The sequence below is a fragment of the Clupea harengus genome, chromosome 21, assembly GCF_900700415.2.
Source record: "Clupea harengus chromosome 21, Ch_v2.0.2, whole genome shotgun sequence".
Taxonomy (NCBI): Eukaryota; Metazoa; Chordata; class Actinopteri; order Clupeiformes; family Clupeidae; genus Clupea; species Clupea harengus.
Window position 1 is genome coordinate 16,213,590 of NC_045172.1, and position 22,523 is coordinate 16,236,112.

Consider the following 22,523-nt stretch of genomic DNA (forward strand, 5'->3'; position numbering starts at 1 on the left):
TTTCCCCTCTATTTTTGCAGCACGGTCCCTGTAAGCGTGTGTCCTCGTCCTCCCTCTGGTTTAGGGGTTGTGCCCTGACACAGGCAGGCCAGTCCCCCCACCAACAATTGCTGTTATTAGCGATGCAGCCAGCTGAGCCCCAACGCGCAGAGACAGCCTAACCACAGGGACATGCATTCCTAACACCCTGAGTTAGAATTTGTGGAATGACTGAACCAACAATGAGTAATGCACGCCCTTTAAATATTACACTACGTTAATAATGGGCTTTAATTAAAATCTTTTGTTTCAGTTTTTTTTTTTTTTTTTTGATATGGAGAAAGTTCTATTCCATGTAAGTACATTTATATGGGGCACCACCACTGTGCCACAGTGGGTACGGAGACTGGAAGAGCCCCAAGGTGCTAATTAAGTTAATAATTAATCAGGTGAAAAAGAGAGAGATAGTATGGAATATGCGCGCAGATGACGAGCAGAAGGAGAAGTAGGTACTGATTACTCAGGACTGTAGAGTCAGAGAGGTTGAAATTAGAGTACGATACCAGTTTATTATTCCTTGTTAAACTATCCTACCAACCAGACAGCGAAATGACGGCTCAGTGAAATGCACTGAGAATAAAGGAGTGGAATGGAAACTGAGGAAGCAGATATGGTGGATCTTAGAGCTGGGCGTGGACGTCTGTCAGAAGAAGCAGGATGGTGGGCACTCGGTGGGCAGTAGCAGGCTGGCCGGCAGGCAAGGTCGAGGGGTACAGCTCGTCTCTGCAATGATCAAAGAAGAGTCGGGCAGTGGGGACGGGTCTGCGTCTGGGCTGAAGTCACTGGAGGAAGTGATGACGTCTATGCCCATGACATGGTGCTAGTGTTCACTTGACCTGTTTTCCCCTTGAGTGTCTGTGTTTTTCATGATTTCCATGAAGAAAAAACCTCTATGGACATGCCTGTCTCCCATTGTTTTTTCATGTGCCTTGCAGGGCAAATGTTGCATATGAGTGCACTTGTGTAATGCAGTGTTATTTTCTTCCATTATAGCTTAAGTTTCTAAAAAAGTTTCTAAAATTGTGAGTTTATACTGGGTCATGGCACCAACATTTGGCCTGTGCTGGTATAGACTCATCATCCAGATTTGCATTCCCAGACCTTGGATTTCCTCCAAAGCAAGATTGAACCTAGTCCTCACACAGTCACAATAGAGCCATTTATCTCCCTCATCATACAGCCACTCCTTAGTCACTGCAGAGCCACAATGGAGGCCCACTCTGCCTCATCTTGCGGTTGCTTCATCCTCTAAAAATGGTTGCTTATATATTAACTCAGAAATGCCCTAGTTCGTTGAATAGGGAAGATGCACTTTCTGACCTGCCTCAGCATGGGGCTTCAGTGTAGGTGGGAGAACCGCTGCTAGAAGCCGTACACATTCTCTGGTAACCTTTCTCCACGTCGTGCTTTTATGTTTTTCGTGATGTGGGTTTGATGCTCAGCCTGAGTAGCTGCCTTTCCCTGTTGGGGGTCTGGCAGCGTTTGCTGATGTGAAGATGCCACAGACGGCTCTCAAAGCTCTCAGACATTTCTCTCTGGATTCTCATCAATGGACATGTTTTTCTTTGCCCTCCCTTCTTTTGCTTTCGACTTCATATCACAAGCAAAAGTGTTTGTCAAAGCCAGTGAGTAGGACTTAGCACACACAGCCCAACCTTTTACTGAAAAATCAACATCAACAGGGAAATCATGTTCTCCTAGTCATTACATGGTTATTCACAAAACAAGTAAATCATTTGCCAATCATATTCGTATGAAATTATTTTATTACCAGTGTGCTAACATTAGCTTACTTGTGTCTGCTGTAGTCCAGTAGATCTGCAGAGTAGGTAATGTATCTGCAGCGTCTGTCTGTGGTCAGATATGCAGTTGGGCTGGCAACATTTAATCACACACATTAACAGGTTGCATTTCAGGTGCATTCGTTGACATGACATGAAATATGAAAGAAGTCACTTAATCATCACTTAATGTGCAACACTTTTCCAATAAAACATACATGGTGCACACGCACACACACACCACACACACACACACACACACACAAGCACACACACACACACACACACACACACACACACACACACACACACACACACACACACACACGCACATGCACGCACAAAAAGCATTTGTATAATATATGGCAATGAAACTTTCATAAAGCCCTACGTGTGAGACTTTTCAAAAATAGACACACGCATATTGGTTATATCTCACAGAATCTCGCAGAGCCTCTAAATCTGCAAGATAAAAAGCAGAGACTCCCTCAGACATGTGTGCCATGGATTCTCTGAGCGCTGTTTAGACGAGTCCGGTGGAATTATTCATGGCGAGGTAGCTGACATGTTGTGACACGTAGGGCTGTCTGCTGTGCTATCCATTGCAGGCTCTCTTGACAGTTTAAGTGGCTGATACATCTGCCAAGGACTATATAGAGGCAAGGCAAGGGCAAACAGCTGAGGGATAGAGAACTGTAAATCTGTGGAACTACGTGTAATTTAAGAGCCTGATCACTAACTCTATTTTGTACTGACACAAGCAAAGACAAGCACTCCGGCAAGCACTGTACCTACGTGCACTTGTAAACTTATAAAACCAGTTAAGGTGTGAACCATCGGATGTATGAGTGTGACCTGTGAACTCTTTGTTAATTAGTCCTGCCTGTTATCGTCACTGATCCAGTTTAATGCTGTTTCTGAGTATGTGTTGTTGAATTTGTTACAGATTGTCAGTGAATGTACGTTTTTTTTTATCTCTTCCTATAGGTAAGCCAACAATTGTGGATGTTGACATATATGTGAACAGTATAGGACCTGTTTCATCAATTGATATGGTGAGTGTTTCTCTCTCACTTTCTCTCTCTCACATGCACAGACAAACAGACAGGCAGACAGACAGACAAACACATATACACAATATAAATCAAAACAGTCTTTTTACACAGAAATCTCTTCTCATTTAACCCTGTTAAAAATGTGATGCACCATACTGAGAGAGTGTGCTTTCATGGCTCTCTGAGTTCACCACAAGGTCACATAGAGCCAGGAGTCACACACACACACACACACACACACACACACACACACACACACACACACACACACACACACACACACTGCATGGATGTCTGCTACAGCTCTGAGGAACTGAAGAACGCTCAGTCAGTTAATGAGGGGATATGTGTGGGCGTCTGGGCCGCTAACCAGTTGCTATTTCTCCGACCACCACCAAATTACATCTCCAGGGATACATGTAACAACTCCATAACTGCCTGTCAATGTCCCTAGATCTCTGTACTAATACATAATGCTACATGAAATATTGCATGTAAGTAGCACACAAAGACTAGTGTATACTGAAACAATTATTTTGCTAAATACCTTTTCACTGAATGTGTTCCTATCATACCTTTTTTTTTACCAAATACTTAGTTAACAAGTTATTAGAAATATGCATTATACCTTGTGAACCTGGCATGGTTTTTCAGTACTAGAAATATAAAATTTGTGGTCTGGCCATTGTTACTTAATAACTGCGGACAGGGGATGGACATAACTACTTCTAAAGAGAAATATATGTATATGTTCACATACTCTGCATGGCTTCATAGAACAATGAGATAGGGGAAATGGAAAATAATTAGTTGTTAGCATGAGTCTGGCATAACCGCGAGGCCTCATCTCTAACTCACGTTGGTCCCCCTGTGAAGCGTTCCGTCCTCGCGAGCGATGAAGTCACAGCCCCTTGTCAGGTCATGCCTGTCAATTTTGCCCCTTAGATCATCCGTTTCCACTTTCTGGAAGAGCGAGCAAGCAGGCTACCTGCGAATGAGGGAGGCTAGAAATCCACATTAATTATGCATAGGGACTACTTTGTTTGTATCGCAGGTCTTGTGTGGAGCTTTTTGTTCCATCCTAAAAGCTCATTGCCCAAAGTGGTACAGATTTACTTAGCAACCTGTGGCCTTAGCTGTTGCCTAAACTAGTTGAATGGAATGGATTCTTTGAGTTCCCGTGGTTACATAATATGTTTTTTTTTTTGTTAAAACACTTATTCGCCATTCAGTCTTGTTGGTTGTTGTTGTATGTACTTCAATGGGGGGTGGGGGTGGGGGCATTTACAGATAATGTCAAAAACCCTTCTGCCAAAATGTGGGTTACAATTGCAACTTGCTCACAAGCTCAGGGATTTTCGGAGTGTCACAGTCATGCCACTGTCATAGTATTGAAACGCACACTTTTCAAGCATTTTTAGACAAAAAGTACCACAGAAACACATGGTTTAGCCAACTGCTGCTAGATTTGTCGTTTTGAATCGATATTTCTTGCCTAACCAAAATGCTACCCTATCTTAGTAAGTTATAGCCAACAACTAAAGAGATTATCATCAAAGCAATGGCACTACAACATCCTGTACTCCTCAACATCAGCAAACCATGGTTAGGGCGAACAGAAGTGAAGTGAGTTAGGCTAATGTTACTTAACCTGTTTAAGGTTGCTAACATTCAGTGTCTTCTCATATCAAACAAATCCAGAGGAGACTGTCTGCTGATGTTAGGTTACCATTCAAATTTATTATAGGTTACAATTTGATTGGTTGGTCAACATGATTTGTTTGTCAATCAAAATGAAATTTCCGGTTCACTGACACTACTTAGGACATGGTTAAGAGCTCAGACTAAAGTTTACACCGATGCAACCATACATAACCTAGTTAGCCTACTGTAGCCTAACACTAAGGCACAACCAGATCATTTCCGCTATCGACAAACCAATCAAATCCATTGAAAATGATTCAGGAGTTATGTAGCCTATATACAGAACTATACTGGCGGTTGGTGGGAAGTGGGTTTTGTGACTCAGACAGGCTCGTACGGGGGGGGCATAAGTGACCTCCATGGCGGGCCAGGCCCCCCAATGCGCCATGACCGTCTTTGCATTTTCAAAGTTTTTTTGGTCTGATCTAGCCGAACCAGTTTGTCACTTATTGTGCAGATGGCTGATAGTTGTGGTCCTCTTCCTTAGGACTTTGAATTCCTTAGGACAGCAGCATTGTTATTCATTGCTGTAAAGCGCCTCATTGTGTCTTATTCTCTTTGTTCAAGTTAATATTCTCAGTGGAAGCTTCTAGAAACCCCAATAAGTATGCTGCATCCTTGCGGCATGACCCAAGTAAGGCATGAGAACCAGAGAGTCCACAGCCAACATAGTGCTGGGCTACAAAAAAAAGTGTAAAACATGTTGTTTTTTCCCCTCCATTTGATGAAAAAGGATTCTTGAATGAAGCACCAACCAGCACAGTTAGTACACTGTAGGCCATAGTCGTATAAATACTATAGCACTCAACATTTCAATAATTCACAGTAACCCTCTAAAAGCTTCTGTGAATAGGGGCATGATACAAAGTTGGGTTTGGGCAAGGGAAAATAGCAAAATGGCCTCATGATTGAATAAATCATGATGTCTAACTTTGTCATATGTCTATATATATTTTTAAATCTTGCTACAATCCATTTCTGTCACAAACATAGCAAAACAGTGTGTTGAGTTTGAATGCTCGTGTGATTTTGGAAAGCAGATTTTTTTTTTCCCTCCATTTTATTTTTCCTAAACAACCCTGGGTGCTTTTGTCAGTGTGGTTGATTGAACTGTGGAAGCTGACAGAGATACCATATAACCAAAGGGAATGTATGAACTTCAGACTAGTGACGCACAGACATGCACACAAACACAGCACAGATACACACACACACACTCACACTAAGACACACAAACATGCCTCTACATGTTCACTGTCTCTTTGGGAATACACTCAATGCTTCCCCATAATTAATATCACTTGCAGCTTTTTGCAGCCGGAAAAACACATTCTATGAAATGCCCCATGAATAATAGTTTGGCTGTTTCTCGTAGAGGTAGTGCATCTCATCTCATTTCTCTTTCTCCCTCTCTCTTGGATACATCTCTCTGTGTGTGTGATTTTTTTTAATCACAAGCAAATGTATAGGCTCTGGAGTCCCTGTGATGAGCTATAGCATTGCTTTGAATTAATGAATTATTCAATACATTCTGCATCGTCACTCTCTGAAAGAGTTGCTGCGGTGCCCCAAGGCATCAGATGTGTTGAAGGCAACATCTGTGTGTCACGCTATTGACACCCAAGACAGGAAGTTCAGCTGGAGAGTACCTCCGACAATCACCCTAATGAGTCTGAATGCACTCACGAGGGGTAAAAACAGCCCATGGTGGTGGAGAGCATTATGGCCTGGAAACGATTTGTTAAATGCCTGCATTTATCCACGAAAGATAATAATTATGTTCTTCATCAGTTGGGTAGAGAGAAGTTAAGCTTTGAATGTGTGAGTTAGGTGTCTGAAAAGAAGACCAGCGAAGTAGTGTGTGTGCTTTGAATGTTTCACCTGCCTCTCAGTAGATGTGCTTTTAATATTTTAGCTTTAGCTTCTTTTTTTTTTACCATTTTGCTAGTAAGGGATTTCCTTTGAAAGTCATCGTATTAATTTTGCCTATTAGTGCCTGGTAAGGTGTTTTGAATGTACTCATGAGTCATCGAAGCGGTGTTCAGAGTTAACACAATGCTGTCTGTTTCTCTCCCACTGCACAGCACAGATCGGCTCTGTTCAGTTAATCTGAAACCAATCCCTCCTGCACACTGTGGCCAGGGCGATGATGCATTACATTTAATAGTAATAATGAAATAGGATAAATTCAGTTTGTCACCATTCTGCATATTTGCATTCTGTCACGGACATTTTGGTCCAGGCACGGGGGCTGCTAGAGCTTCGTTGACATGGCGAGCTTTGGATGACAAATGTGTGTTCATCCCCCCTGAGCTGATTGTTCACCCTTGGCTTGGCATTACGTGCCATTTAAAGTAGTCATAACTCAACAATAGGGTTTTTATTTTCCCATAATTACTGGAGTCTGTGATTATGAAGGATGTTGAATATTGATTTTTTTTTATTTTTTTAAGGAGGATCAAAAAGGGTATCTGTTTAAATGCAGAGGCATGAACAAACACACGTTTCTTTCAATCATAATTTATTTAATTACGATATTATAAGTACTTTGTACTCTCTCGCAGCCTACGTTGTATTTTTACCAGACTGCCCAGAGCAAACACAATAAATTGAATGTGACACATTGCGTTCCTTTTTTTCCTCATTTCTGGCATCTCTTCTCTGACTAAAGTGCCAGATCTCATTGAGAGAAAGGTAGGAGACATGAAAGCAATAAAGAGACCATCTAAGTATCTGGAGCCCGTCAAGACAACTTTATATAACCCTTGAGTTTCCCTTATTCGTCTCCCAGACACCTTTAATGGTTCATAATTCAGATGGGTTTTATGTTTGACCATTTTTCATCAAAACTCTGTCGCCTAGCTCGCCCTACTCACGTCAGGAACAATTAATTCACGCTGTCATGTAGAGGTCTCAAGCTAAAGCGGAAGCAAACACACACACACACACACACACACACACACACACTCACACGCACACGCACACACACGCACACACACACACACACACACACACACACACACACACACACACACACACACACACACAGACAGACTTGGTTGATTAACCTTGAGCACTGCCCGTGCTCATTGTCAAAGGGTACACTGGAGGGGGGGAAAGGAAGGAGGGTGGGGCAGCTCAAGAGAATGTTAGAGCGAGTGAGACTGTGAGAACTACCTGAGCCCTAAATGACCTCTGAATCACGCAGTAAAAAAACACTCCCAGACCTAAATACCAATCATTAAATACTCAATGGCCTTGGCAATGTCCAGATAAGAGTGTTTATTCAGGCTTCACATCATTTCAGTTAGCACATCCATTGGCAAAATACCTTTAAAGTAATAATAATAATAATTGGTTTGTTGGAACTATGCTAAACCACCCTGAACTGCATGCTGTGTAGGGCTGGTAGATGGCTGTAACCCACTGAGGATAAACTGGGAATAGACTCTCATGGAGTGTGCACTGCTTTGTGACTCAGACAGCTTTCTCTCGTGTCTCTGCTGGTTGCCTCAAAGAGCTGATCTGTAATTGAAAGTAGTTTCCGGCATACGGTTTAACTCTGTCCCAAGACTGGCCACTGCTATTGGATAACACCAGATGAAAAGTCTCTTTGACACCAGAACTAAGATGTTCTGCCCATAGAGTCACTTTTGTTAGCGATCCGACATGCATTTATGGAGATGTTTACAGCAACTGGATTTAAATATTTAAATCAAATAACAGTTAATCATTTATGTTCTGTCCTTTTTTCCTGCCAAAACGCAAAGTTTTAGTTATTTACAGTAAGTGGACTTAAATGCTTCAATTAAATAGAATAAATAACATATCAGTTAATCATTTATGTTATAGCTACCCTTTGAGTCTTCTCTGTCCTTTTTTCCTGCCAAACGGAAAAATGTTGCAGCATTTGTCCCAAACGTTTGACCTTTTAATCAACGTATTTATGAGAGCCCTGTCTTCCTTGATTGCAGTTGGACTTGCGGTGCAATAATGCACTCTGCAGCTCCGTGATTCACTCTCGTGTCTACCGCTAAAGGTCAGGGCTACTAAGTGAGCACTCTTGTGGGCATCTGGTCTCTAATTGGAGTCGTATGATGCACTTCTCTGTCACATGTTAGCCAGGAGAGTTCGGAAAAGGTCAGGCTGCAGTCAAACCTGAGGACAGAAGAGCTGGATGTTTTTTCTTTCGAATATGTTTTCAAGGTTCTTAGCACTTGTTGTATGCTACTTTATGTATCCACGTTGTACATGTTGGCACTCTGAGATTCTTCTGAATGAAGAGTGCGTTACAAATAAAATGAATTATTATTATAATTATATATATTACTTGCACACCAAGGCTCCTTTGTTGATACAAAGGTGCCTTCTTTCTTAGAAAGGGTTCGAGGTATAGGGGGAAACCAGGTTGCAATAACTTGGCAAGTGATTACTTTCATTTTAACATATATGCAACATACACCTCGCATACACCCCATGTACTTCACTACTTCAAGCACTAACATCTCCGTGATAATTGTAACATGCCCGTTTTAAGGGGTAAAGTAAGAGTTACAGACGTGCAGCATTCAACCCTAAATAGTAGAGGATGAGGGATTCTCTGTGCATTTATTTCTTTCTTTTTTGTCTCTGTCCCCTTGTAGCAACTGTACGGTTTATTTTTTATTATAGTTTTATTAAATGCTCTTGTGGTTTAGCTAGCAGGGCTTAGTCATGGAAAGCTCCTGCAGATGAATATAAGGCTGCATGGTACAGTAATTCAAAAGGCCAACTGTTATTAAAAAAGATTCTCTCGGTTGTCTGATTCTAATGGTAATATGTATTCCTGAATGCCCATGTATGTTTTTCTAGTGGTGCCTAAAAGGTGTGTAACCACATGAAATGCTTTGTCTTTGGTTACAGGAGTACCAAATTGACATTATATTCGCTCAGGCATGGACAGACACACGCTTGAGGTACAACAGCAGTATAAAACTGTTGACCCTCACCAGCAACATGGTTGGACTCATATGGATACCGGACACCATCTTCCGCAACTCCAAACGCGCTGAAGCTCACTATGTCACCACTCCGAATCAACTCCTGCGGATTTCAAATGAGGGAAGGATACTGTATACTTTGAGGTAAATATAACTGGGTCATTTCCTGAACAAGATAGCTGACAGCAGCCCCTTGACCGTATCTGGTTTTGTATTTTCATTGGTTTTGGAGAGCTGGCTTCATAAAAGAGCTTCTTTAAAAATCTTTACTGTGTCTATGGGGATGGTTCCCAGTGGTAATAACTACCAAAAGCAGCAGCTTGTGCCTCTACTGTTTATGAAATGAGTCTCTATTAAATGTATGAACCTTTCTCTTGATATACATCACAAAAAAAATAAAAGAGTACAATATAGAATAGTCATAGACTGTGCTGAAATCTCACAGTGATACAGACCTATTGGCACAAATGAAAAGCAAGTAAGAAGAGTCGGTTCGGGCCAGGTCCCCACTGTGTTAAAGTGATGTCTGCACTTCTTCCCCGGTACAAGGCGTAAAAGCCTAATTTGTTATGAATGCAAGCAGGCAAATCCCAGTGACCGGGTGAGCCACTGCTCATTTCTGAGGCGGGTTTCAGCACAAATGCAAAGCTACAATGAACCAGGGTTGCGGGCATGCAGACATGTCAGCTTCAATCTCCATTCATCCCGCCGTATCCGAGCTAAGCCACGGCAAACACGACTGACATTTTCTCAGGACTCAGAGGAAACGATGGAACGAGTTGGAGGAAGATGAGGAAGAAGAGGTGGTTGCGGTGGAGGGGAACTGGGGCACATTTTTGACTGATTCTGGGGCACGGGGAGCATGGGCCGACCTATATACTTTGAGGGACTGAGAGGGCTGGTCCCCAAGCTGTTTCCTGTGGCTGAGGGAGTTTAACCAATTTGCAGGACACTGCTTGACATGGAACCGACTGACCTGCTGTAGCCGGGCCGGCACCATTTCACCACCCAGAGTCCTCCTTCTGATACCCAGTGCTGAGACCGTTTACATTGTGATAAGTCATTTCTCATAAGTGACTCAAAACTCAAAACTCCTGCATCTCAAGGTAGAGGCTAATTCGGCTGGTGCCTACCCTTTAAAACGGTTTTATATAATTGTTTAATTATTTAGCCCTAAAATGAAAGGAGCCTCACTTATGTAGTCTCTGTAAAATAGACTTCAAATATGAGAAAAGAGCACCAGCTACAAAACAACAGCAAAGCATAACAATGTTGCCAAAGCAGACTCACCTGCTATGTCTCCAACAAAAAGGTAAGCCTGGTTGCTAGGGATTAGCAACAGTCGCTGTGCTGATCGATAGCACACACCCTGTTCTAAGCGGATGTAATTCTGGCCAGAGCCCTTCGCTTTGCTGCTAATTAGCTGTGGCGAGGGAAAGCAAAGGCAGGGCAAGGCAAGGCCCCTTGAGCTGGGGGGGCTTTTAATCTGTATACCCCGAGGCAGAGCTCACCACACCAAACAGTGTGCCGCGGCACCGACTTTAACTCAAGACTCTTTCACTCTCTGTTCTGCAGGATGACCATCAATGCGGAATGCCAGCTGCAGCTGCACAACTTCCCCATGGACGAGCACTCCTGCCCCCTCAGCTTCTCCAGCTGTGAGTAGCCAAGCGAAACGGATCCGAGAGCAGTTTCTTTTTTAACAGCAGGGACTTAATGTGGGGATTGCAGGTGGTGAACCTGAAAGTGGATCAGTGCGGTAGCCTATTGTGCACTTTTGACTGAGTTTAGTAGCAAAAAAAAAAAAAAATCTTTATATTTTGCTTTATTTTCCAGGAGTTGGGTCTGTGGTAATGTTCCACGTGTCTGGTTTTCAAATATGTCTCAGTCATGTTATTTGTCAGGGCTATTGAATGTATCCCAGAAGACAGCTCAGCCATGGCCATTGTTAACATACAAGCCTCTCAGGTATAGGAGTGGAGGAGAAATCTAAAAAACACAGTGCTTTAATGGTGCCTGGGAGTGTAGTTATGGGAAGTGAATCTGATATCTCCACCACAAAGAGAAACAGGAATCATTGCTTTAGGGTTTTAAGCTGTGGAGATGGTTACAAACACAACTGGAATATGAATACATAATAATAAACAATGTAATCTGCTGACTGACCATGAGGCGATGAATTGCTTTCAGTTATGTCCAGTTTGAATTAAGACAGTTAACTTTCTGTTTGACTGGCTGCTGGTAAGGTATCCTCATGATAAACGTTTTTATTGCCTGCAATCCAGGGCACTTAGCCTACTTCTTCTGTTTTGCACAACTGTACAGCCTGCTTTACTAGCTGCAGTTATAACCTACCATCCTGCCATGTTATGTCCTTTGTACCAATTCCAGCAATGACTATTTATTTTTAGAGACTCATTCGGTAAACTAGGATTGTGGGTGGTACCACTGATATCAAAGCAGGAAGCCTGACTGGTTTTACAGCCTCTGCAGCTGTAGAGAAAATATGTTGGCTGTTCTGGGACCAGCCTTTTTGTTGCTCTTGAAAGACCTGCAATCTAGCTTAAGGTTACTGCTGGTGAAGTGGACCCCAAGTGAATATATTTGGCTGATTTCCACCTTGTGTTGTTTCTCTCCTTTTTCTGATGTAACAAAGCATCATTTTGACTGAATGTTTTTTTTCTCTTTGCTTTCTTTCTTTGAAGGAGTTTTGATGCAATGTTGTGGGTGGCTAAAGTAGAATCATGTTTGGAAGACTTACTGTTTTTATTTGGCTGTTTTCACTGCTTCTATAATTGCGGAGTGCAGCAGATCTGGAAACAGTGTTTCACACGTCTTGGCTCTTTGTCTAATTTAAAGGTGCAGTGTTTAGGATTTAGTGGCATCAAGCGGTGAGGTTGCAGATTACAGTCAACAAAATACCCCTCACCCCTCCCTTTCCAAGGTATACGTGTCTGTCAGGTGCCAGCAGCTACTTCCAAAATGATCATTGTCATCGTCTATGACCACATCGAGTAGCCATTATATGTCAAGTGATGAGGTTACTTTATACAGAAATTCAGAAATTGTATTCTGGCTGACACGAGCTCCAAAGATCTTTTGTTTAACATTACACTTTTCTTGGCAATAATTTTCAGCAGCTGTGGGCTGATCTTTGTTACGTCACTGGGTCTTTTGGGTCTTTTGGGTCCAGATATTAAAGATAAATTCCAATTTTGGTGCATGAATGTAAAATTACCATCCTGGTAGCAATTAGATATTTTTCAACACAGGGGAAAATGTTACTTGTGTTGGTAGCTATATTGTAGCTGAAGCTATCATACAAAAAATTGCCTTTAGATTGGTAAATCAAACCTGTCCAGTAGAAAACAGGCAACTTCGGTATCACTCTGAAAACATTGGTCCCTCATCAGTGATTTCCATCTGGGAAAGGCCACACCAATGTTTATCTTTTGTTTTCTATCCAATGTTTTCCATTTGTCCCGATTTTGTTTTGCTTTATGTTTTCGCTTCTTTTACAACTGAGATCACGTTCCTTTGCTTGTTCTTGTGCTAAATAATAAGCATGAACCTCCATTTGTCTAAAAATGGGTTCTCAAACCTCTCACAACACAAAATGGGTAGCCAGCACAAGCAACCACTGATTCCTCTTCTCTCTTCTTCTTTGTTTTCCAACCAGCACCACCAAATTCAAGCTGTCACTTCAGCGTAGAAATGTGAAAGGTCCTGTCTAGAGACAGTGTTCTGGGCTACTGTAGAAACATGGTGGTGCAACACATGGTGCCATCCGTAGAAGACAACCCTAAGCTAACGAAAACAGGTGACAGGTGATTGTAAACTAATCGTAATAAAAACACAATTATGAATACTGTATTCCATCCTAATAGATAATAATAAATAATAATAATTAATTTAATTTATAACACACTCTATATTCACATGAATCTCAGAGTGCCACAGTGAGAACATAGTTAAAAAACATGGTAGATCCCCCTTAACCCTACACAACACACCTTTAAGATTGTGGGTGTTGATGTTCCCATCAGACATGGGTGGTTTGCACTGGGAGACATGGCTTGGTCAGGGTAGGCCATATGTTCAGTCAGTATCTTTGTGACAACATAAATTGATTAAAGGTGGAGCCTGTTATTTTGTCCGAAAACAAATTTCGTTGACTGGGAATTGAACCCATGTAGACTGCTTGAAGGGAACAATACTATTCACTATACCAACCTGGGCATGAACCAAAAGGGGGCGCGAACTATTAATGAACTCTGTTTTACTAATACATTGTTAATCACCAACCTGTGAAGGGTGCAGTGCGTGGGAAAAAGAGTGATTTTCTTTTCCTTTCTTTTTTTTGGAGTGGTCTTGAAATGCTAATCACAATCTCAAGTGCATTTTTGAATAAGCAGTCTTCCAAATCATCTGCATACTCAGTGCTGATATGCACTTATGCAGCCAGTCCAAAAAATGAGGTCTTCTCATTAATAAAATCCACCAAAGCTAGTCCAGGGGAAGAAAATGAATGTATTTATTCAGCTGTCTGATACCCAAATGTTCAAGGTGAAATAAGCTTGATTCAGCTCTTCCTCTTTTGATATGGAAAGGAGAAATGATGATGTGAACTCGTAAATAGAGAACTCTCCTATTTGGTCGACCAAACTTTTAATCGATTCAGGGCACCGAGTCTTCACTCTTTTAGGGTAAAAAGGCCTGTCTCACCTCTTATCTGGCAAAAGGGATGATGCCTTCAACATACCTAGTATTAAAAGGTAAACACCTCTGAGTCTGGCTGAAGGGCACAGAGCGAAATGTCGGATATATACACATATGTGGCACTTAACTTGCTTTTGTGCTTAAACGTTGCTAAACAAAATAGCTTCGTTTTCAGATCAAAGGATTGATTCGCTCAGTTATAGTTCCATTCTTGCAGTAAGACTGCAAAGCTGTCAAAGGATGACTGATTCACGCTGTGATCTAGCATTGGACCACTCCTGCGTTCCCATGGAGATAGATGTTTACTTATTTATTTATTTCACCCTGCCTTTGATTAAATGAAATTCGCCTCTCTTTGTTCATGGGATAAAACCTATGAAATTAGATTACACCAGACAATGAGCAGCATGCTCGAATCGTTCAAATGTGCTGTACAGTATCAGTCCACTGAGTCAAAGGAGGAAGGACCTTCAGGGAACACAGAGTAAAGAAAATTGTATGTATGCTGAAAGGGCACACATAAAGAAATGATTTAGCAAATAATCAAATAAAGAAAGAGAAAAAAATCTCAAAACCACAGGTTTTATCCCTGCCTTCTGAGCATATATTTGATACATGTTGACTGAATGCCAAAGTCTAGTGAGCTTGTAAGCCTTTCCCTGTGGACAAATCTGCCACCACATTTGTTTGTGTTTTGCTAATTAATTGAATAAGTGAAAATGTCACTTTTGAATTGTGTCCACTGGTAAGAGTATTGACAAAGATGCACAAATGAATGCCCTTATTAATTATTTCATTATTTATCTTAAATAATTATTATCTTATTAAATAATTATTTCATTATTAAACAGATGGCCATGCATTGGCACAACAGTGACTGATTAGCAAAACTAAGCAGATGCAATCTGTTAGGCAAAGGCCTTGAAATAATACAAGATTTTATAATTGAATTCAAGTTTGATTTACAGTAAAGCTCATAATCTGGTCATATATACTATTTTAGCTTTCATAAACCTTACTGTAATATGAGTAGGGAAGTATTACAGTTTTTTCCAATCATTTTAGTTCTTGTACCTATACCATGGATACTTTTCCCAAACACTTAACACAGTGTCCTTTACAGACACACACCTCTGCATATCAGTTAACTTTTGGTGCAAAATGCAATACAACAACCACACCACAATCAATTCTGCCGTAACTTTAACACATGTTCCCTCTCAGAGTAGAATGACCTAAAAAACACTAACAACTTGAAGCATTGCTAATTGCAGCTATAAAATGTTGCTGTGTCCTCCAGTTTAGCATAGATTACTGTAGTGTTGCATTAAAAAAAGAGAAAAAACACGCACAGACAAACACTTCTTTGGACTACAGTAATAAAGTTTTTAAAATGCTGCAATATGTTTCATTACAGCCATATGCTAGAATTGCATGTGTTACTGCACTATATAGGCTTACTACATTACAACAAAAAGGCATGAATATGCTGCATATTTACTGCAGTATTTCCAATGCAGTAAATTACATACATCAACACAAGATACAGTCTACCAAAGTACTGTAATACCACTAGATATCTGCTGTAGCCCTACAGTAATGCTGATCCATTCTGTCCTCTGCATTTGGTGTCAAACTTTTACATGTTTGAACTTCGCATTTACGGTAACATTCTTCTCTGCATTGCATCTTGGAAATACGTCAATCCAAGCCAAGTATCTGAAGACAGTGTTCATATGTCGGTTTGCCTCTCACAATAGATGTCAAAATTGAGTGTGGCAAATTTACTGTAATTACTGTAAATTGAAGAATTGCATTCTTCAATCACTGTCTTTCACTGATAGCCTATGACTTACATAAAGAGCAGTACTGTAATAGTGGAAACAACTTTTCAGGAACAGTTACATCTATGTTTGCCTTCTATAGACTCTATTACTATTAGAGATAGTGAGAAGTCTGCAAGCCAAAACAAACTAAATAATCTAAAAAAACTTTCTGCTAAATTAAGAATACTTTTTCTTACAGTTTTTTCCAATCATTTTAGTTCTTGTACCTATACCATGGATACTTTTCCCAAACACTTAACACAGTGGGCTTTACAGACACACACCTCTGCATATCAGTTAACTTTTGGTGCAAAATGCAGTACAACAACCACACCACAATCACTTCTGCCGTAACTTTAACACATGTTCCCTCTCAGAGTAGAATGACCTAAAAAACACTAACAACTTGAAGCATTGCTAATTGCATCTATAATGTTGCTGTGTCCTCTAGTTTAGCATAGATTACTGTAGTGTTGCATTAAAAAAGGAGAAAAAACACACACAGACAAACACTTCTTTGGACTACAGTAATAAAGTTTGTAATATGACAGTAAACAAATAATTCTAAAATGCTGCAATATGTTTCATTACAGCCATATGCTAGAATTGCATGTGTTATATAGGCTTACTACATTACAACAAAAAGGCATGAATATGCTACGTATTTACTGCAGTATTTCCAATGCAGTAAATTACATACATCAACACAAGATACAGTCTACCAAAGTACTGTAATACCACTAGAAGTCTGATGTAGCCCTACAGTAATGCTGATCCATTCTGTCCTCTGCATTTGGTGTCAAACTTTTACATGTTTGAACTTCGCATTTACGGTAACATTTTCCTCTGCATTGCATCTTGGAAATATGTCAATCCAAGCCAAGTATCTGAAGACAGTGTTGATATGTCGGTTTGCCTCTCACAATAGATGTCAAAATTGAGTGTGGCAAATTTACTGTATTTACTGTAAATTGAAGAATTGCATTCTTCAATCACTGTCTTTCACTGATAGCCTATGACTTACATAAAGAGCAGTACTGTAATAGTGGAAACAACTTTTCAGGAATAGTTACATCTATGTTTGCCTTCTATACACTCTATTACTATTAGAGATAGTGTGAAGTCTGCAAGCCAAAACAAACTAAATAATCTAAATAAACTTTCTGCTAAATTAAGAATACTTTTTCTTATTCAAGCATATCATTTAATTTGTCTGTCTAAACAAAGCATCTTTCCATCTACAGTGATCTAAATTACTGTAAGTAAGGTTTTGAACTGAAAGTTAACTGTTCTGAACAGAGTATCTAAACATTGGCAAAAAATGCTGTAGTTCCAAAGTGTTTTGCTGGTAGTGAACATTGAATGGAACAGGTATCCATGAATTTTGGAAGAAGGTGTCATTGCCAGCATTTGTATCTAAGCATAGGGGCAAGTATCCACAGTTTGGTTCACATGGTCTACTGGTGTGCTCGATGTGTCAAGTGTTTTGGGAATGTGAACATGGTATAGGTACAAGAACTAAAATGATTGGAAAAAACTGTAAGCAATACAACTGAAAACAAAGACATTTCAGATTCCTTTTTCATAAAAAATGATGACCTTTCGTTATTCTTTCCAACAGCACATAGCATATTGTGTACGGAATGTTGACAATGGCTTGACTTTTGCCCTCACTTGAGATGAATTATCTATCATTATAAACCGTGACTCTTTTCAAAACAGTGCAGAACAAGAAGCACAGGGCAAGACCTTGTTGTGCATTAAATGAAAATGAACTTGAAAATGAACTGCCATAACATGATACCGACTACTAAATACTCACTTGTTATGCATCACAAACTCTTCAAACATATTACTTCCCAACCCCAGTGTCATAATTATGACATTTAAACTGTTAGCAAAGCGTATATTTTGGCACTGATACCTGCACATAAGTGTTCATGACTACTGAAAATTAATGTTCAGCTGTTAAACAGACAGAGTGTTGAGTCCAGAGTTACTGGTGAGAACACAAACAAAACCACCCACACAATCTCTCTCTCTCTCGCTCTGACACACACACACACCTGCAGCTAAGAGAGAGCAGAGAACAAGCCGCTACTGTCGATACGCACACACACACACCAACACACACCTGCAGCTAAAACATGCAGAGAGCAAGCCGCTAGTGTAGATGCACACACACACACACACACACACACACACACACACACACACACACACACACACACACACACACACACACACACCTACAGGAAAACAGTCGTCACCCAGGGAGTACAATGGCAGAAGTCAGTTACTGTATGTGGTCACAGTGCAGCATACAGCACCAAGCAGAGTGGGTAGAGTGTGTGTGCATGTGTGTGTGTGTGTGTGTGTGTGTGTGTGTGTGTGTGTGTGTGTGTGTGTGTGTGTGTGTGTGTGAGTGTGTGTGTGTGAAAGAGTGAGAGAGAGAGAGAGATAAAGAGAGGAAGGGGGTATGTGGGAGAGACAAAAAAACCTAACTTGTCAGTCATCATAGAAAATATGCCACAGTATACTCACAAAGGCACAATGCATATTTAGCACCTAATGAAGCTCAATGCCAGGGAATGCCTGCCTCAGTGGCTCAACATGAACATGTCCACTACACTGTAGTGAGAGGGGGAGGGATTGGGAGAGTAGGAGGAAGGGAGACTGGGGGGGAGGGAGGGAAAGAAAGAAAGAGAGTGAGACAGATACAGCAGAGACAGAGATACAGGGGGGGAGAGAATGAGTGAAAGAGTGACAGATAGAGGAGGAGGAAGAGAGAGGAACAAACAGACAGACAGATAGAGAAGGAGAAAGAGAGAGAGCGAGAAAGAAAGACAGACAGATAGTAAAGGAGAGAGAGAGATAGTGAAGAGAGATAGTGAAGGAGAGAGAGAGTGAAGGAGAGAGAGAGAGATAGTGAAGGAGAGAGAGAGATAGTGAAAGAGAGAGATAGTGAAGGAGAGAGAGAGAGAGAGTAAGACAGACAGATAGTGAAAGAGAGAGATAGTGAAGGAGAGAGAGAGATAGTGAAAGAGAGAGAGAGATAGTGAAAGAGAGAGAGAGATAGTGAGGGAGAGGGAGAGAGACAGATAGTGAAGGAGAGAGAGAGAGAGAGTAAGACAGACAGATAGTGAAAGAGAGAGATAGTGAAGGAGAGAGAGAGATAGTGAAAGAGAGAGAGAGATAGTGAAAGAGAGAGAGAGATAGTGAAGGAGAGGGAGAGAGACAGATAGTGAAGGAGAGAGAGAGAGATAGTGAAGGAGAGAGGGAGAGAGATAGTAAAGGACAGAGAGAGAGAGAGAGATAGTGAAGGAGAGGGAGAGAGAGAGAGAGAGAGAGACTGATCATTATTGTGAGATGTGCAGGCAGAGGGGAGGCTGTGAGGGAGGTTGCCTGTGTGTTATGGAGAAATCCCAGCTGAACGCAGCCCCAGCAGCGGTGCAGAGAAATGGGGGCTAAAGGTCCACAATCACTGCGAGGCGAAGCCCAGGGCTATCCTCAGCCACATGGTGATGGGGAAGCCAAAGCTGCCTTGATGGAGTGTACAGCCAGGGAGCCGCACACTGCAGCCTGACGTCACTATACCGGCTACCTGTACGACAAATCAGCAACCTAAGAAATCAATATTAGGTGGTCAATATCAGGTAAAGGCATCTAATCCCTTCACTATCTGACCAACCAAAACGGCACGTTTAAAATGATTTCTCACAGACAAAAAAAAGAAGCAAAGTGGAAAGAAAAACCTGAATTGTTGGCTTCTTCTTGCTGCTTTGTCTGAGAGTGCAGGAAAGAACAGCAGGTCAGGTGCCTTCCATAGCGCCTGTCAAGGTGAGCAGGAGGAGAAATATCTGCAACATGCAACATGCAGGACACAGACCACTTCAAGTTGAGGATAGCAGGCAACCCATTACTAAGAATCTCAGAAAGAGAGAGAGACAGAGAGACAGAGAGAGAGCAAGAGAGACTCCAGTCTTTATATGTGGATATAATAGAAAGTGTGTGGGAGGTTAGAGAGATGTAATTGGTCTTTACTGTGTCTACAGTATCAAAGATATGCCATGTGTCTGTCGGGCTCCAAGACAAAACTGGAACCACTGCGTACAGCGCAACATAAATCAGCAGTCGTGACAGCCGGTGGACATAGAACTATTAGTGAATTCAAATGACGATTGCATAACTGTGTTTAAAACCAACTGGAGGCTGACTTGAAGTTTTGTATTGTAGGTGCAGTTATCAAGAGAGGGTGGGGTGTTTGTTTCTATCTTTGCAGTGTTGCAGTGACTGAGTGAGAAAAAGACTGTATGTAGGCCAGCCGCTTAGTTTATTCGAATAGACAGAGATGAACTGATTGACTCTCCCCCTGTTACCTTAGTATGTCATTTGCCAAATCATCAGCTGTGTGTGTGTGTGTATGTGTGTGTGTGTGTGTGTGTGTGTGTGTGTGTGTGTGTGTGTGAGTGGGTAAGTGTCGCTAACAACAAAGTACAGTGTGAGCACCACAGGCTGATTTGTCACACTTCACTTGAGCCTATTAGCAGTCATGGCCCAAGAGATAGGTTTGACTGAGTAATGAACCTCTCAACATGACATGTCAGGCCACTCTGCTCCCACATTAAACATTACACATGAAACATCACAGCTTATTTAATGATGAACAAGTCAACGGCATGCTAGTTAGCCACATAGCTATCAGCTAGCGTTTAGCTCTGCTGGTTATGATTAATTGACATTTTGGATTACACCATTTCAACATGAAGAGATGCTTTAGGGGACGATTTCAGATGACAGTTACAAAACATCTGTGTGAGCACCCGTGATTGTTTTTTTTTTTTTTTTCATTCATTACATTTTTTATTGTAATTTATATCTCTATTTTCATTGGCCCCTTTTATTAATTTCCCTGCAGTGCATGATAAATGGTGCTCTCCTTAAACTCATGAGCTTTTGACGCTGGGTCATCTTTCATTAGTTGGTTGCTGGGGGGGTCACTGGATCACCCGTCTCTGTAATTACAGACGGTTACCCTCAAGATGAGGTGATTTACAAATGGAAGAAGAACCCGATTGAGCTCGCCGACCAGAAGAACTGGCGCCTCTACCAGTTTGCTTTCACGGGCCTCAGGAACACATCCGACATCATGACGACGACAGCAGGTACATCTAATACATGTTTGCTGGTTTTAATTATCCTAGCTTTATCAGTATACTGTCATGTCAATTGAAAACTCACGTTTGGTAGTGTTCTATGTTCCTGTGTTTGAAATTTGTTATAGCAAGTTGAGAGTTATTTGTTCAATCAATATAAATGTAAGAATTTGCCATAAATGACACAATTCCTTATTTTATTGTTCATTTTCATTTCCGAGTCCAAGAATACACTTCTGGGTTACATGTTCTGTACTCCTGTCAAAATATCCTCATATAAGTAAACTAACTTATGATTACAGGTTAAAATAAATAAATATTTAAGTAATTAATAATAAATATGTCTCTTCACTCGTATATCTATAATGTCACGTCAGTATCCTTAAGTGCAAGGCATTCATGATTCTGTCCCAATTACTTTACATATACCTCTACCAGTCAGAACTCCTTGGGTCTGTAAGACAATTTGTTTGACACATCGACCAAACCCAAAATGATAGGACACAACTGTGAGAATAATAACAACTGTCATAGCCACTCCGGAAAAACCCGCTTTCCTGTGAACTCCCATCAGTTTGATGTGAATGGTCTTCAGGCCCCTCACCACTGTAGCCAGGCGACAGCAGGTTGTACATCTGCTGTCTGGAAAGCAAGTCGAGCCTCCAGCCAGCTAATTGCTAAGCGAATCAGCTACCGCCAACCACAGGCAAAAAAGCCTGTTCCAGAAGCATCTGTAGAGAGTTTGGCATATTCATTCCGGTGGATGGAATTTGAATAATTGCACCAACCTAGCATACAAACTGATCTGGATTCAGTTGAAATGTCAATAATGTCATGTCTTAATGCACCAACCTAGGATACAAACTGATCTGGATTCAGTTGAAATGTCAATAATGTCATGTCTTAATCCACCAACCTAGCATACACAATGATCTGGATTCAGTTGAAATGTCAATAATGTCATGTCATGTTGACCTGCATACACCACTATTTGTTGCAGAGTAAAGTATGATAAGACAGTATGGTAACTGGCATGTTTAAGCATCAGTCGTGGCTTATTCCTACTTTTGATGTCACTGATGGACATTCTAGTATTTTGTATTTTGTATTTTATAATGTGCAGTTAATGCATTTTAGAGAAATGATGAACCTTTTTGAAAAGTAATTAATGTTGGACAAGTGACATATTCAAATCCCTTAGTGCATATATGCAAATAGAACATAGAAATTGAATTTGAAATGAAACACACACATTATCATTTAA

At 41.0% G+C, this 22,523-nt stretch overlaps 1 protein-coding gene across 1 annotated transcript in view; it reads left to right on the top strand.

The window, feature by feature from the left end:
* LOC105911715 (gamma-aminobutyric acid receptor subunit gamma-3-like) overlaps positions 1 to 22,523 on the top strand; it is a 49,373-nt gene that overhangs the window by 17,168 nt on the left and 9,682 nt on the right. The window contains exons 3-6 of the mRNA XM_012840544.2: positions 2,808 to 2,875; positions 9,482 to 9,702; positions 11,134 to 11,216; positions 21,131 to 21,268. Of these exons, the coding sequence (XP_012695998.1) occupies positions 2,808 to 2,875; positions 9,482 to 9,702; positions 11,134 to 11,216; positions 21,131 to 21,268 (510 nt within the window). The remainder of the gene's footprint in view (positions 1 to 2,807; positions 2,876 to 9,481; positions 9,703 to 11,133; positions 11,217 to 21,130; positions 21,269 to 22,523) is intronic.